This window comes from Artibeus jamaicensis, unplaced genomic scaffold, assembly GCF_021234435.1.
Source record: "Artibeus jamaicensis isolate MK-2021 breed Jamaican fruit bat unplaced genomic scaffold, CSHL_Jam_final contig_465, whole genome shotgun sequence".
NCBI classification, from domain to species: Eukaryota; Metazoa; Chordata; class Mammalia; order Chiroptera; family Phyllostomidae; genus Artibeus; species Artibeus jamaicensis.
Window position 1 is genome coordinate 12,012,543 of NW_026521843.1, and position 15,857 is coordinate 12,028,399.

A 15,857-nucleotide genomic window follows, 5' to 3' on the forward strand; every position below is an offset into this window, starting at 1 on the left:
GAGAATTGAGTAAGAAGAGAGAGAAGAGGGCCTAGGAGCACATCCTCAAGGAGCTAGCTCTTCTCTTTGATGGCCAGACAGAGGGGTCACCCTGCCACATGGATGGAGAAATAACAACCAGGGGAATAAAACAGGAGTTACTATGTCATGGAAGCTAAGGGAGGAACGCATTTCCTGCAAGGCTTGAGTTGAGCCTGCCCACACAGAGCAGCAGGACTAACCGCTGATGCCCAGCGGCCTCCCGGGCTAGTCAGTGCATCCACGGTGGCTGCTCAGTGCGCATGCCCTACCCAGTAGTTAGGCGTCATGGTCATCGTCCCCGATTTCACAGGATGCTCATCAGTGTTGGAGGTTTCTGCGCGAGCCAGCAAGAGGAAGAGCAGGGACATGCCATTGGATTTCACAGCATGGAGCTGGTTGGTGCCCTTAGCAGGAGAACATGAGATGGAGCAGTGGGCCGAGGAAGAAATGGGAGGTGAGGAAGTAGATGGTGCAGGGGCGGGGGGCATGCAGGGGGCCATTCCTGAAGAATGGGATACAGGGCCGATGAGCCAGGCAGGCAGAGGGGAAGCTGGAAAGCGCTGAAATTTTTCTTTAAGGTGTTGAAATAATGAGAGAGACTTATTTGGTCAACATGCCTGCATTGTTAGTCACTTAGACTCTTTCTGTGTCTCATTTATTTATTTTTGTATGATCCAGTATGCTTATCTCATCCTTGGGAGAGGTAGTTACTATGTTCCGAGCACTAAGTGCACTTTAGTTTCTCCTTTACTTTTCAATAGGCGTTTATTGAGCACCTACTGTTTGCTGTGCACTGGACCCTGTCCCAATAATACGGAAATGAATAAGTTACAGCAGTTTAGTGCAGTGGTTACCAACCAGGGCTAATTTCATCCTTTTTTTTTCCCTAGGGGATGCTGGTCAATGTCTGGAGAGATTCTTGTTTGTCAGAAATTGGGGGAGGGAGAGAAAAGGAATCCTCCTGGTATTTAGTGGGTGAAGGCCAGGAATGCAGCCAAACATCTCACAATGCACAGGACTGGCCACCTCACCAGAGAATTATCCAGTCCAAGATGGGAACAGGATGAGAAGCACCCCAATAAATGCACATGCCTCCGGTAACTGCAGGTGCTCAGTGGCAGGGCACCTGGGCATGCGCAGTGCAGCTGGCCAAGCAGAGACCAGGGCCAGGGAGGACACAGGAAGGCAACACCTGTGGAAGGGTGCAGAAGTACAAGGGAGCGGGGTGCACGTTCAAGAGCTCCCAGTAGTTCAGAGTGGGAGCACCATGGCCAGTAAGGGTAGAAGTCCCTTGAGTAGGCTGGAACCATAGACATCACGCCAAGTATTTTGGGTTACGTCTCTTCAGTGGGAAACCACTAAAAGACCCCAGATGAGAGGAAACCAATGCATATCTTAGGAGATCGTTCTGGAGGCAGAGGGCATCAAACAGCCATCGCTGACGTTGTTGAGAATCCACCACGCGTCAGGCACTTCTCTGAGTGCTTTATGGAATTACCTCATTTAACCTCCCAGTGACCCCAAGGAGGAAGGGCTCTTGTTACCCCATCTTATAGCTGTGGAGACTGAGGCAGAGAGGTCAGGGGGCTTGCTCAGGGTCACGTGACCAGTAAGTGGGGGAGCCAGGACTAGGCAGAGATGGGCTCCTACACAGGCATGAGACCACCTGGCGGTTCTTTCCATCTCTGCCTTCGCATCTGGGTTTGGAGGGAGACTCGAGCTTCACGGGGTCTCAGTGTAAGTTCCCGAGCTCCGGCGGTTCCTGCAGCTGCTCCAGAGGTTTGCACTTTGAGGACCGTGGCCCAGAGATAGCCAGTTTTACTCTTTCTCAGTAGTTCTCGTGTGCCTCTCACTTTCAGTGGTAGCTGAAATGCCCCATCGGAAGGTAAATGCTTGAACAAAGTGTGCCTGTGGGGAATCAAAACCGCTCTTCGTTGCCTGAGACCTTCACGTGAACCCCAGTAACCACATGTAACCCCTCCAACAGGACACCCCCACCCTACTTCTCCTCTATCTGTGGTGCAGGGAAAGGTGGATATGCCTTCCCCATGAAATTTAGTAAGTTCATTGGGACACCACTGAAAGAGACACCATTAGCCAACACAGACCCTTCTTCCCAGGGCTTCTTTACAGCGACTCCTCCTCCCAGTAGGAAGATGGTCCAGGGCGCCAGCCTCTGGCCCAGTTCGCACGGGAGCCAGGGGCCTGCTGCTGGGAGAGGCTGCTGCAGGCCAGAGGGGCAAGAGGTGGTTGCAGCTCAGGGAGGCCAAGGGTGACAGGCCAAGGGGCCGCCAGAGGACGAGTCCCACCTGGCCCATTTCAGCAGTGCTCGTCTCAAGCACAAAGAAGCTCGGAGTCGCTTTTTCACTTCTATGTCAGCTTTTAAAGAAACACGTCTTCCTCTTGGGGCAGAGTTTAGGAAAGGTGAACCTGTCTGTGACCCCGAGGGAAAACCGTCCTAAAGGGAAGGCGGGTGTCATGGTGCCCCCGCATAACCTGCCACAGGTGGTGGCTGACTTGACCTGCTCAGGTGCGTTCTTTGAGGTCGGGGTATGGTCTGAGTCCACAGCCGCTGAGGAGCCCCGCCTGACAGATGAGCGGCCCTGGGCCCAGCCACGGTCATGTGGGGCGTCCATGGGCAAGGCCATGCTCCAATACCTCTTCTTTTCTCTAGGTTTCACTTCTCCCTTGCAGGGTTCAGTGGTAGGACAGATAACTCTCTGAGCTTCCGTTTTCCATCTTTACAATGAAGGGACCTGTGGACTAAAGACCTCTAGAGTCCCCAATGGCTTGGGCTGGTGGATGGAACTCACCTTTTGCCAGGATGACGACCGCCTGCCTACCCTACTAAAAAAAACCACTTCTTACCCAAATATAAGGCAGGTCCCCATGTTCCCAAAGCAAAGGTCTCCAAAAGAATTTTTTAGCTAAGCTAAATAAACAGAATCTTTTAGACTATAGAAGGAACTGTTGACTTAAAATATTTAATTCAAATATGAATTTTAAAATACTCCTTTTTCCACTCACGTGTTTTGCAGGCCATTATTCAAAACTGTCACGTGTGGTTCTGACTCCTGTGTGTGTGTTTCGCACCCAGTGTGGTCTTTTATCACGAGAGTGGCTCTTCGACACGTTTTTCAGAGCAGATTTCCATTCAAGTTTTCAACAGATGGCACCTTTTGAGTCTGGGGATTACACCTTCCTTTAAATTTCATTTAATTGAGGCCCAAGCCACAGGCCTCAATTCTCGTAAATTGAGGCAGTTTTTGTTTTTTTGTTCTTGTTTTTGTTTCTGTTTTCATTTTTGTTGTCGTTCTCCTGACAGGCAAATAGTCACCATCTCTTGCAACAATTAACCACTGTTAGGTTTCTTTTTCAAATGACCTTTAAAGAACTTGTTCACAACAACTTCTGAAATTATGATGCCATAACCCCAAGAATAACTACTACATCCGTGTTAACAGAATGAGGTCGGAGAATGCACTATAAAATGAGTCTTTTTACTGACGTAGAGTTATTGATTAATATATTGGACATATAGAAACTAAGGCAACACCCTTTTTTCCCCTTAGGGGTGATGGGAAGTGAGGGGGAAAGATGCCGTGTATTTGGGCATAGGTACCCATTTTTCACTCACCAAACTCTTTCCAACCCAACAGCTGTTACCTCGCGCAGACGAGCGATTCTTTACTGCCTGTCGGGGGCCAATGGCAGTGAATGTAGGCGCAGGTCTCCACGGGGGGTCGGACCCCAGGGGATGTGCTGGGTCTTCCTGGCCCCTCAATAGCTCTGGCCACCGCCTTTGCCCACCTGCCAGACACCAGGAATTCCCAGCCCCTATTGGCCACATATTTGCCACAACCTGCCGCCAGGCTATTGTGTAGTTTAATGAGCGCAGAGCCATTCGGAAATATGCCGTGTGCTGCACAAAGGGAAATAGTAACATAATCAGAAATGATTATATCCCAGCAGTTTGGCACTATTGCTACTATTAATGTCCATTATCAGTGTATTACCTGAAATGTGTTTAACAGTCGCAGCCACTAATCAAGGTGCCCATTCTGGAAAATGTGTGTTCTCTCCCTTCGGATCACACTGTATACTGTGTTGTTACTGTTTTAAAATTTTTTTTCAGATAATTGGAACCTGCTACTTTCTGCTCTGAAAAGTAATGTAGCGGGTAGAGCCCTGAGAGGTTTCCAGCTTATGCTTCCATCAGGGAAAAAATGCAATTTCCATGCAAAATGATTATAATATTATTCAGCGATTACATGGGGGTAGGGGGTAGTCTGTTTTGGTGAGACGTTTGAAAGTGGCAAATTGAATTCCATCCAAGTAATCAGACGTATGAGTTTCCGGCACAACGTGTTCGTCCATGGTGGAGGCTCACTTCCAGAGTCCTCCCAGCCCGGGGTCCCCGGGGCCTTTGCTGACCGCCTGGGGCGGACCTGGAGTGCCAGGGCGTTTATGTCCTGGCAGCAGCTCTCAGCGGGTGAGAATGGGAGCTGCCAAATGCACCTGCTTCCTCACAGCTCAGGGAGGGCGACTCTGAGACGTGCCCTTCTTGGTCCAGCAAGACTGGCCCTGGTGTCCTCAGTGGTGACCTGCTCATTTGGGCCCATCTGAGTGGCCTTCCATGGCTTCCCTGCCTCACTTCTTCACTCCCCTTCCGGAGCTTTCTGGGATCACGCCCCAAATGAATCACTTGCCTGAACCCCTTATCTGGGTTCTGCTTCAAAAGAGACACACACCTGGCCTCCCAGTCCCTCCCTTCCCGTCCTGAAAATACCGGGGCCTCTGTGGACCACGCCATCCTGTGACTCACGCTTGCCGCACTCAAATGTCTCGGTGTTTTCAGGCATCGTCACCCTGAAACATGAAGACATGAAAAGTCCCTGGACTTTTTTTCTTAATCAGGAAGGTAATGGGTATGATTTATGTCTCCCACCTCTTCTCTTAATTATTATTACCCTATTCAAGGGAGACAAGATGATTTAATCCGGGTTGTATTTAATATGCCCATGAAAAATGTCCTCACTCTGAACATGTATCTATGTGCTCTTAGATAATTTATATATAATTTTAATAGATTTGTCAACAGCAGCCCTTCCTCATCTCAACAGGCTGCTGGCAGACAGATCGCTTAATTCACTGCTCAGCATTATTTTTCATACATGGTCGCTGCGCGGCCGACAGATAGCAGATGATCCCATTACAAACACATTTGACACAGCCCGTGCGGTGGGGGAGAGCGGGCTCAAGGTCTGCCACTGCGGCAGGCGGCGTGTGTCTCCAGCTCACTCCGGAGGGCGGGGGCCCAGAGACCACGGCACCCGAACAGGTGCAGAGGCCGCGGTCCCCGGAAGAGGCCAGGTGCCAAGGGGAGCTCCACCCACCCGCCGTCACCAAGGCTCTCGGGGTCCAGCCACTCCCGTGTCCTGCCCCTCTCTATGTGAGGATGCCCAGCCCACTCAGGCAGCAGGCTGGAGGCGCAGGGGATGGACAGCCCAAAAGCACCCATCAACTAAGGACAGGGGTGAACAGACACCCCAGCTTCCTTCCTCGCCTGTGGGTGAGGATTAAGCCCCAGGTGCCCACGGCAGCATCTTACTCATTAACACACCCTTGACTGGCTCGTCTCCTGTCCTATCCCAAATTCCTTTTCTTTCACTTCTTCCTCGGATCAGCCATTCACCTCCCCCAAATAAAAATGCTTGCGTCCAAATCCATGTTTTGGCTCCGCTTTGGAGGCAAAGCCAGACTAGGACGCTGGACCCTCTGAATGTGTTTTTTCAGATGCTGGCATCTCCCAGAACTAGATGCGGCCCCGACATGGAGCCCCCTGCAGCCAGGAGCTCCTCCTCCTCTGGCCGCCGTCAAGTCCCGTTGGCATAGTGGACTCAGTGCTCACCCAACTGCAGCCAGGTGCCATCCTGTGAGTCGTGAACAAGGGCATGTCCCTGAAAGGAGTCACACTTGTCCATGTCCTCCCACAATGCCAGGTTTATCAGGGGAGACCTCCCCAATAAGCCAGTAGAGTCACACACAGAGTACACACAAAGAGCGAGAGCTTACATGACAGAGGTGAGCAGAGCAGGGTCTGGCTCAAAGTCCTGGTCGCTGGCACAGCCACTGACGGAGAGGCTGGCATCAGTCTCAAGCCAGGTGGCGGCACGCATCCGGTGGAGGAAAGTCCAGCCGGACTCCGAGCGCAACACGTGGTACAGCCATGCTTGAGTGCTGGGCAGTTGGAGCTCTGGGTCCTTACGGAGCGGGGGTCCCACTCATATCAGCGGCCAGATGGAGTTCTTATCCAAGCGTCCACACTTGTGGTTTAGGGCATTCCAGGCCCCTGTTAAGGGCATTTCGTTATACCCCATTACCTTAGTCTTAACAAAGCTTTTGACATACTGTCATGGCTGACAATGACTCCATTTTGGGGTGTCAGAGGTGCCCAGAAAGTCTGCTCTGCTCTAGCTCCGTACACTCTATTTGTGCTGCGAGTGTGCGACGGGGCAGGTGCCAACCCTGCCTGCTCCTGGCCGACCTGGACGTCCATCTGGGACCGGACGGCACTCCAGCCTCCTCCTGAGTTGGAGTGCAGACCAGAGATGCCCAGCAGGGTGGAGGATGGGGCAGCTAGAGAAAGCCGAGAGTGCACCCTTTGGGAAAAGGGGAAGGACAGAAACCCCTTCTTTCAAAGACTGACATGAGTGCGGATGGACGCCTTGCGCCATTTCCGTCGCCCGGGGTGATGGCAAGGTGGGCACATCACAAAGCGTTCCCTCCACCCAGCATCTGCCCTGCCGCCTTGTGACAGAGAGAACCACATCCACTTGTAAATTTTCTCAATGGAGTGAGACACATGTAATGTGCAATAAACCATAAATAAGCCTTTAAGAAGCATCTATGTTTCTTTTCATCAACCTTTAGCTGCGTTCAAGCCAACTATAATTTTATATGAATTCTAGATGCTATGTAGTATTTTTATTTGCTACTTCATTGCTAAATGTTTCAGATAAAACGGCAGAGGAAAAAAAAAGCATGCAGTGCCACATGTAAAAGAAGAAGCCTGTGACCGTGGGAGAGAAGCAGTGAGTGGAGTAGCTCCGAAGAAGGCTCCCTTCCTGGGCAGGGCCAGGTGGGTGGAGGGAAGTTCACTGTGTGGTTGGTTACCTGTGTGCATTGCGATGGGCTTCCACTGCGTTTTAAGGAGGCTATTAGTATTCGGAAGAATCTACAGGTATTTTTTGTTACGGCTTTTTTTTTAATCTCTTAAACGTACATATAAATGAGTATGTATTATTTATAGATGTCTTTGGATTTCAAAACATTGAGCTTGAGAAGTAATGCGGCAAGAAATATTTGATTTACTGCTCGCTGGAGAGGAGAGGAAAAAAACGGGGACTTTCTACAGGAAGGAAGACTGGGCTGTGATAACTTGCTTGACCTTTCCAGGGACTTTCCTGGAATCTTCCGTCGCAGAGAGATGATTGGGTGAAAGACAGAGCAGCGGCCAGGGGTCAGGAAGCCAGCGCTGTTGTCCTCACTCTCCGCCTCAGCTCTATGGCCTTGAGCTTGTCACTCACCTTCCTTTCCCTTTGGTTTCCTGCCCCTATCGGGGAACTGGGCCGTGCCAGGCTGCAGCTCGGCAATGCACTGCATTCCTGTCGACTGCTCTGGGCTCTGGCCTGGCTCGCGGGTGTGGGTTAGTCTGCAGCTGTGCAGTGAGGCGGGTAGCCGGGGCTCGGTCCTCTTTTCCGGGTGCCGTGGTACAATCAAGGCGCTCGCCTGCAAACACTGGTAGAGATCAGGAAAACTGAATTAGCTTCTAACTCTATTTTCAGTTCCTAGGCTGTTTCTATATTGGCCAAGAAAAACAGAGAACTCACAGAAATTCCTGGGAATGACTGCTTTCTGCCTGGGTATGGGGAAACATACTTGTCTGTGGTTTATTTTTAAATGGATAACTCATCATATCTGGGTAAAAAGTACTGTAATCTCCAAAGGCTTTTCTTTCACAATTTTTTTTTCTCTGAGAATAGGGAACAGGCTCAGATCCATTCAAATAAAACAGCTTTTTACTGGGTGGGGAAGCAGTGCCTCTCAGACTCTCTTGGGGGCAGGAAGGGTTTTCCAGCCACTGGCCTTGTGGGCTTGGGTTAGGAGGAGAGAGGGAAGAGGGAGCAGAAGCCATACAACATCTTCCCTCAGGCCCGGAGTTTGGTGTGCCAGCTGTTGGGGAGGAAGGAGGAAGAGGAAGAATGGTCGAGGCTGACACCGTCCTCTTGCCCGGGTGTGATTTTTTCTGTGCTGGGTGCTAAGATGGAGCCGCACCATGGAGCTGGTGGGGTGGGCGCGCCAGCAGAAAGGCTGGGAGCCATCTTGCCAGGCTACAGACCACTCCCTTTTTCCTCGGTTCTCACCCACCTGTGGGCCTCTAGTTGTGTTTGACTCCCCAAGACTCTAGACAAGTCCTGTTGAAATATTCCAGCCTGGCCCCTGGCGTGTCAGGAAGAGCCAAGGCAGGAGGCTTGTTCCCAGTCGAGTCAGACAGTGAGGTGCGCAATGCCACTCTGGCCACCATGGGGCATCCACAGATGCCCACCCCACACTGGGATCTGGGAGGTTCTAGGGAGGAGGCAGGAGAGGGAAACCAATACCCACCACTGTCCAGCTTGGTAGCATCGGCAGCTGGCCATAATTCAGGACATCAGCACCCGCCCCGCCTCCCCTGGGGTCCACACAGCACCAGCCAACGTGGGGCGTCAGCATGAAAAGCTTCGACTGAAGGGTCTGAAGGAGAAGCAACATCTGGGAAGGAATTATTGCAATTTAAAGGGAGGATGTGGGCCTGTTTGTAAGAGCAAAATCTGGAAGCAATGTCTGATTTTTTTTTTAAGTGATTTATATTCCGCTCATGAAACTGTGGTGTGGACTTCCAGATGTTCGAAGCAACACTGTCAGAAACTAGTTGTCTTGTAGGCATTTTCCTTCCTTCAACAGAGCTTTGCTGAGCACCTACTACGTGCCAGCTGCTGTGTGCTCTGTCAACACTTCAGTGCTGCCATGGGCCTGGCAGGCTGCTGGGGCCACTGGCCCTCTTGCCACCTCCCTTCCCAACATGCAAGGGCCGTGCCAGCTCCGGCTCCTCGGAGAAGCCAGTCTGCAGTAACCGGGGTGTGGGGCACCTGCACCAGCCCTGCGGGGCGGGCTGAGCCTGGTGGGTCCTAGTTCATTTGACTGCTGAGGAGGAGTCTGCTCCAAATGGCTTTTTTTGGAGACGGGGGCTGGGTTGCAGCTTTTTACTGGAATGTTTCTGTCTGGGTTCCTGGCAGAGTCTTAGCATAACTCGGGTTCTAGTCAGCCTGCACCTTCTCCATCGGCCGGTTCTCCTGGTCCAGAGGAGGTGAGAGCAGCCTGGAGACTGGGCCACCAAGAAGCCTCTGTGGGTGGCACTCATGTCCTTATCTTGATATTCTCCAGCGATTTGCCTCACCAGTGTCCGTGCCCAGGAGAGAAGGGAAGAACTTCTGGAGAGGGGTTATCAGGAGGAAAGGGGGAGGAGGCCGGAGGGAGGGGCTGCAGGGAGGGACGTGGGTGTGGTGTGGCCACTAAAGCAGAGGAGAGCTGGGCGTGTCTGAGGGACAGGAGGCCAGGACAGCACAGGACACGGGGAAGAGGGAAGAGTCCGGTCGCCTGAGTTCTCGGGGGCCCGTGTCAGGAGTGACAGGAAGTGCTGTGGCCCGTACTGGGATTGAACACAATCCCTCTGACTGCAGAGGGGCCACTTGGGGGGCTGCTGCTGTGGTCCGGGTGGGGGCAGGGAGGCCTGGGCCGACAGCATTAGTGAAGATTCGAGAGGACAGGTCAGCGTGCTCGCTGGTCAGAACAGTACTGTGTGCAGCAGGAGCTGGAGGGAGGAGGAGGAATTGGAGGGTTAAGGACAGGGAGGTGACCGTGCTGTGCCCTTAGATAAGGTCCAGAAGCAGCAGATCTGGGGAAAGTCAATCAATTAATGCATCGGGAGGGACCATGTGCACTGATCCCTGAGTGGGGAATGACCCTGCGACGCTCCTCTCCTGACAAAATCTCACTCGTTAGCATTGGGTTCCTTTCATTAGAAATAAATTAAATTAAAATGTTCTCTTTGGTATGGCTGATAACGAAAAAAGATTGAGAAAACACTGAGTTGATAGTAATGGAGAAGCCTCGAGCTGCCTTGCTGCCGACAGGTTCTGTGTTAGATGGCGGGGGAGGGGGCCAGTCTGTTGTGGGAAGGTCAGTGCCAGTGGGGGGACACCTGGGAACCTGGTCACCACTCACAGGGCATCTGGGGGCTTTGAGGAGTGGGCCGTGGAGGTTGGGGGAAGCAGCCCATAGGTCACAGGGTTGGTTCGGGCTCACCCGGAACCGACTGGAATGAGGACCTCTGCTGACCACTCCACTTCTGTTCGGCCCAGACCGGAGGTGGTGGCTCCAGAGCGAACACAGGACAACTCCAGTCCCCTCCTCTCTGGGGGCCCAGGAACAAGGCGGGCCAGTAATTTGGAGCAAAGCATGGGGGGAGACACAAATCCGGATTTCCAGTTCTGCCTCCTCCCCTCATTATTTGCCCTGTAACTTGGGGCAATTACTATTTCCCACAAGCTTCCGTTTCCTCAACTGTAAAACGGAAATAATAACGGTAATCACCTCCTCAACTTGGTAGAAGAGATAAATGAGAAAACCTGAAGGAGTTAGGCTTAGTAACCTTGGAGCGTGATGGAAATGTTGTTACATCTCAATCAGGAGTCGTGGCCTTCTTTTGTTTTTTTGTTTGTTTGTTTTTTGCAGAGCACATGCCCACACAAAGCTTGCCAAGCACTGCATACCTAACATTGAGAATAAGTAATGGATCTCATCGGTGGCCAATTCTGGCTCCTTAATGGAGAGAGGAAATCTCTGCATCGCCGGGCGGGCTCTCGTGAGCTGCTCCATCGTGGTGCCTTCCTTCTCCCCTTTTAAAAGCACTGCTTTCCGGACCCCTTGGCCCAGGATCTGTCATGAAGCTGATGGATAAACCTCCTGAGTTTATTTTGGGCTTGGCAAGGTGCCCACAGGCTTTGGTGAACCCATGGTTGATAGTATTAATGGATGGCCTGCTTCTCTCTCTTCTTGCAAGACTGTGAATGAGAGCTGCCCTTGCAGGATGCATTCAGAACGGACCGTGCGCCGTGTGCCAGGGAGGCCGCAGGGCCCCGCTCCGGGCTGATGGGAGGGCGGGGTGGGAGCTGGTTCCCTCACTGCAGTTTGCAGCCTGCAGATTATTTGCTTTCTTCTTCTAAGGAAGAAAGGATCCTCATTTCCCAGCCGGTGGAGGGGTGGTGAGCAACTCCGTGCTGGAGCCGTAATTGGGTAGCGTGGTCAGGACCCAGGCAGGGCCGCTCTGTGATCCTGTGTCAAACGGGAGAGTCCCTAATTGGGTTCTCCTACCTTAGGGCAGTTTCTCTCCCCCCAAATTGGTCTCTTTCATAAGGAAGTGAAAAAATCCCGGGGCTCTTGTTTATAATTCTCTTGGCTATCAATTTGGTTCATGTCAGGCACCATCTTTATTTATAGACTGAGACTTTGCATGGCTCTCAAAATTTCTTCGAGTTTAACGTTTAAGAACTCCTAGTGTCGAGGCAGTTACTTAGCCCAACTAGCTCCTTGGAGGGTCTTGCTCTCACATTGGCCTTTATGCCCCGTCAAACTCAGCATCTCTTGGGTTGCTTGAGATGAGAGAGGATCCGTTTGACCAGAGATGTCAAAAGCCAAGACCTGAAGTGGTGCCTTCCCCTCACCTGGAAATGGAAACCTTACCTGTCTCCCTGTGAGCTCCTGGGTTTATTCCCAAGACTCATTTTCCCAAGCCATGATCTTTGAAAACATAAGCTTCGACAGGGTTAACCTGGGAACAAAGTTATTACTAGACACTGGTTTCTAGTCATTTAACTTAAAATCACTTGAAATACCATGCATCTCCTGAAAGTCAAAGGGATTTATGTGCCTGGATATAGCTTCCAGGCCTCCTAAAGTAGAAAGTATAATGAGTGTAGGGTCTATTACACAGCACCATGTGAGGGGGCGCTGTGGAGCAGCGAGTAAATGTTGAGATAATAATGTCTGTTCTCAGGATGCCCAGGATTTGACAGCCAGGAGTGAAGGTTGGGTAGAAGAAAGAAGTGCAAGAAGAGTAAATAAACAAAATCACTGAGCTATGAAGTAACGTCAGTGTGAGCTGAGAAGACTTAGAAGCCCCTCAAGGGGAGGAGCTTCTGTCTGGGGTGGGCAAAGATAGCATGAGAGGGCTGGGACTGGGAATAGTGAGACCAGTACTGAGACGCTGGTGCTGGGCACCAGTTCCTCGAGCTTTAAGAATGGGAAAGGCAGGTTCATGGAAATTAAATATCTTCCAAGGCACAGCATTGGAATTCTAATTCACATCTGTTTCCAAAGTCCCACTTTTTAACCATCTCTGAGAATGTATTCGGTTTGGGGTCTTGACAGGAAAGGACCCGTTCCAATGTGTCATTTGTAGGCACGGTGACACCCCAGGGCTCACATGGGGGAGGGAAGCGTTACAGGCTCCAAGCCTAAAAGGACACAGGAGGGAGTTGCTCCAGGAATCCAGAGAGGGGGCTATGTGGAGCCCTGCCATGGCAGCCAGAGACAGCCATGACCTTCAGTGGAGGGACAAGGCCAGCCCAGGAAGACACCGCAGGCAGGGAGGGAAAGCACCAGACCTCGTCCCTCATGTCCCGCCAGGATCTGCATAAGCCGAGCCCAGAGCCCACCCAGATCGCAAGCAAGGCCCTCCACACCGGTCAGGTGAGCCACGAGGTCCAGAAGGAGAGGAAAGCATACCTGGAGGGGGAGACAGAAGCTACCCAGCACAGCCTGTAATATCTAACGTGTCAGCTCTTATTAGGATCTTTTCAGAAGCACGTTAGGGAAAAGTCCCAATAAAGTTGGCTTTGCACGAGGTTTATTTTTATTCAAAATCTCATTTTATAGTTATCGCCTCTGGAAGTAGCCTCTGGGGACTGCAAAGGAGGAAGGAGGAGGCCTTTGTCATCAGAACAAGTTAGACAGCCTGGTGGCCTGCCTCCCTCCAGCTCCTGTCTGGCCTGTGCCCTGTTCGTCCCACACAGCCTGGAGAGCTGAGCCACCCGGGTCAAAGAGAAAGGAAGGGCATGAACTTGACATTGGCCTCAGAGGTCTGTCTCAAGAGAGTGAGAGCTTCCTCTAAATCTTGGCAGCCAGGATCTTTGGGCTCTGCATTAGCTGAAAATAGCCTTCACAGTGGCCTGCAAGGGCCTGCATGATCTGGACACCCACCTCTCTAGCCTGGTCTCCTGCTAGCATCTCCCTTGTCCGTCCACAGTCTCGCTGACACCAGGACGTTTGCACTGGCTCCCCCCTGTGCCCTGAATGCTGTCCCCCAGGTACCTGCTCACCCCACTCCCTTACCGCCTTCATGTGTGCGCACACATCATGTTCTCATGGGACTTACCATGACCACTTCCTTAAATTTCGCCACAATCACGTGACACTTGTTCCCTGCTCCACTTCTCTACTAAGTAGCACTGACCACCTTCTAATATGATACACAGTTTGCCCTTACTTCTGAAGTTTATTGTCTATTCTGTATTCCTAACCCCTTCAGGAAGATGAGCTCCATGAGGCCAGGGTTTTGGGGGTATTTTTCTGTTATGTTCACTCAAGTATTTTCAGTGCCCAGACTATAGTCTGACACAGAGCAGGCCCCCAGTAATTATCTGTGGAATGAATGGATGGTTAAGTGAATGAATGAGCTTCTCAAAGATCTAAAAGTGGCCTGACCGCTGTCTCCCAGACCTCTCTCTTCCCCACCACGTACCTGCCAAAGATCTTTCCCAGAAGTACATCGATCATCTTATTCTGATTATCATCAGCACTGTCGATACTTTGCGGCCCAAAGCCTAGATTTATCCATGTGTTTCGCATGCGGCCTGGCGGAGGACGTGTATGTACGGCTTTGGCTCTGTGTCAAGACTAAATGGCAACCTTGGCTCCCTTTGCTTCCCCACAGAGGTTATTTCTCCTCCATAAAGGGAACACGCTCTCCTTGGGAAAAATCATATTTTTTGCCACCTTCAGCTATTAAAACGGCTATTTGATATGGCCGGCCTGCGTCTCTGTCAGGGACAGCTGAAGAAGCTCAGGGTGGGAGGCTCTGAGGACCACCAGCCGCGTCACCGGCGAGGAGTCCATTGTAAGGGTGCGTGAGTGCGCAGTAACTTATTTACCTGTCCAGACCCTTCGTGTATCGCATTAAAACTTTCCCCTGCTACCCAGGACTCTGGGGCGCTAAGAGGAAAAAGGAAAATCAATTGATAATGATATATTCCATTTAGAAAAAGACATTGATTCCCAGGTAATGGCAGCCATGGGTTTTCACAGGGCAGGATGCGGCTTCCCATCTCAGGGAAGGGCTTTCACACGGGCCGCGTGGCGAAGCGGGAACAGCAGTAGCTGTGCCCCCCCATGATAGACAGACAGCCTCTTTCGTCTAGGTATTAAATCTGTATCTTTTTAAAAACATTCTCCCCAGGGAACCCATCTCTTGCCTTTTCAAGGTCTCCTTGCCCATTGTCTAAAAAACTAATGATTGGTGTTTGCAATTCTAGAGTTTGTGTCCTGTTCCCTTTTCAGCCTCAGATGAAAGACTTCAATGCCTTATTATTCCTGTCTCTGGAGTTTCTTGGTTTGGATGAGATGGAAGGTAGTGCCATTGTTCCCTCCCTTATTCAGTGTTAATGGCTCTACCTTGGGGATTAGGGCTCTGCGTGTCTGGGGGCAGGGGGAGGGACAGCAGTGCCTGCCCCTGGAGGTGCTGGGCAGCCCACTTGACCCCCCTCTCTTGGGCCCACCCTGTGTGAGACCATCCACACTCAGAAATCCAAGCCTGGGACAAGCTTCCACTTAGGGCAGCGACCACCCAAGATACTGGAATTCCAAAGAGAACTTTTTGCCAGAGAGGATATACCTTTTCCCCACCTTTTTCCCTTCTGCTTCCAGACTGCCTGGCCTCCTGGCGATGCCTGCGCCGCGCTAAGTGCTGGTGGCCACCGAGGGTCTTGCATCCTGGGGACGAATCCCGAGCTTGCCAGGGACGTGCGGCGCAAGGTAGGTCTCTGCTCAGCTCACCTGGGCTGAGAAAGGAGAAAGGTATCAGGCCCGGGTGTGGCCAGCGATGTTCTCTACTGCCAATTTCACAGGGGAAGGGAGGAAAATGCAGCCTGTTCCCCCGCCCTTTTGGTGGGTGACATTTGCACCACAGATGTGGGGTTGACTGGGCTCCGGGCCTGGCTAAGCCAGCTGGGCCCCGATCCTCCTGGAATCAGCCTGCCGGCCTTGTGGTAGCTCCTCTTCACTCTCATGGGTCTCAGGGTCCCTGGGAGATCAGATCTGGGCGTAGCCAGGAGCAGCTAGGTGACCTTTAAGCTCTTCAAAACTATAATTCTATTTTTGGCAATTTAACTTTCCTTGTGGTTAAAAGAGCATTATTAAATATCATTAAAATAATTTGTTCATGATAAAAATATTTTAAAGACAGCACTTAACATTATATGAATTATTACAATCCTGACAAATAAGTATTTTAGTGTCTCTTTCTGGGCTTTTTTTCCTGTGCGCGCACACACACGCACACACAAATGCAGTCACACTATGTGTGCTGCTGGGTGACATGTTTTCACGTGTGTTATGTCACTGGTACCTCTTTGTGTCAGTAAATACAAATCTATAGCATTTTCAAGGCTTCATATATA

At 51.3% G+C, this 15,857-nt stretch overlaps 1 protein-coding gene across 4 annotated transcripts in view; it reads left to right on the forward strand.

Moving 5' to 3' along the window:
• Window positions 1–15,857, forward strand: part of KLHL29 (kelch like family member 29) — a 278,870-nt gene that overhangs the window by 62,591 nt on the left and 200,422 nt on the right. For 2 of the 4 annotated variants that reach the window (XM_053667054.1, XM_037143413.2), the window contains exons 1-2: window positions 374–475; window positions 15,106–15,213. The exons of 1 other annotated variant lie outside the window; for it this stretch is intronic. In XM_053667054.1, the coding sequence (XP_053523029.1) occupies window positions 440–475; window positions 15,106–15,213 (144 nt within the window). In that variant the 5' untranslated portion in view covers window positions 374–439. Of the gene's footprint in view, window positions 1–373; window positions 476–15,105; window positions 15,214–15,857 lie in introns of those variants that run through there. One more of the 4 variants, XM_053667055.1, reaches the window with a different exon arrangement.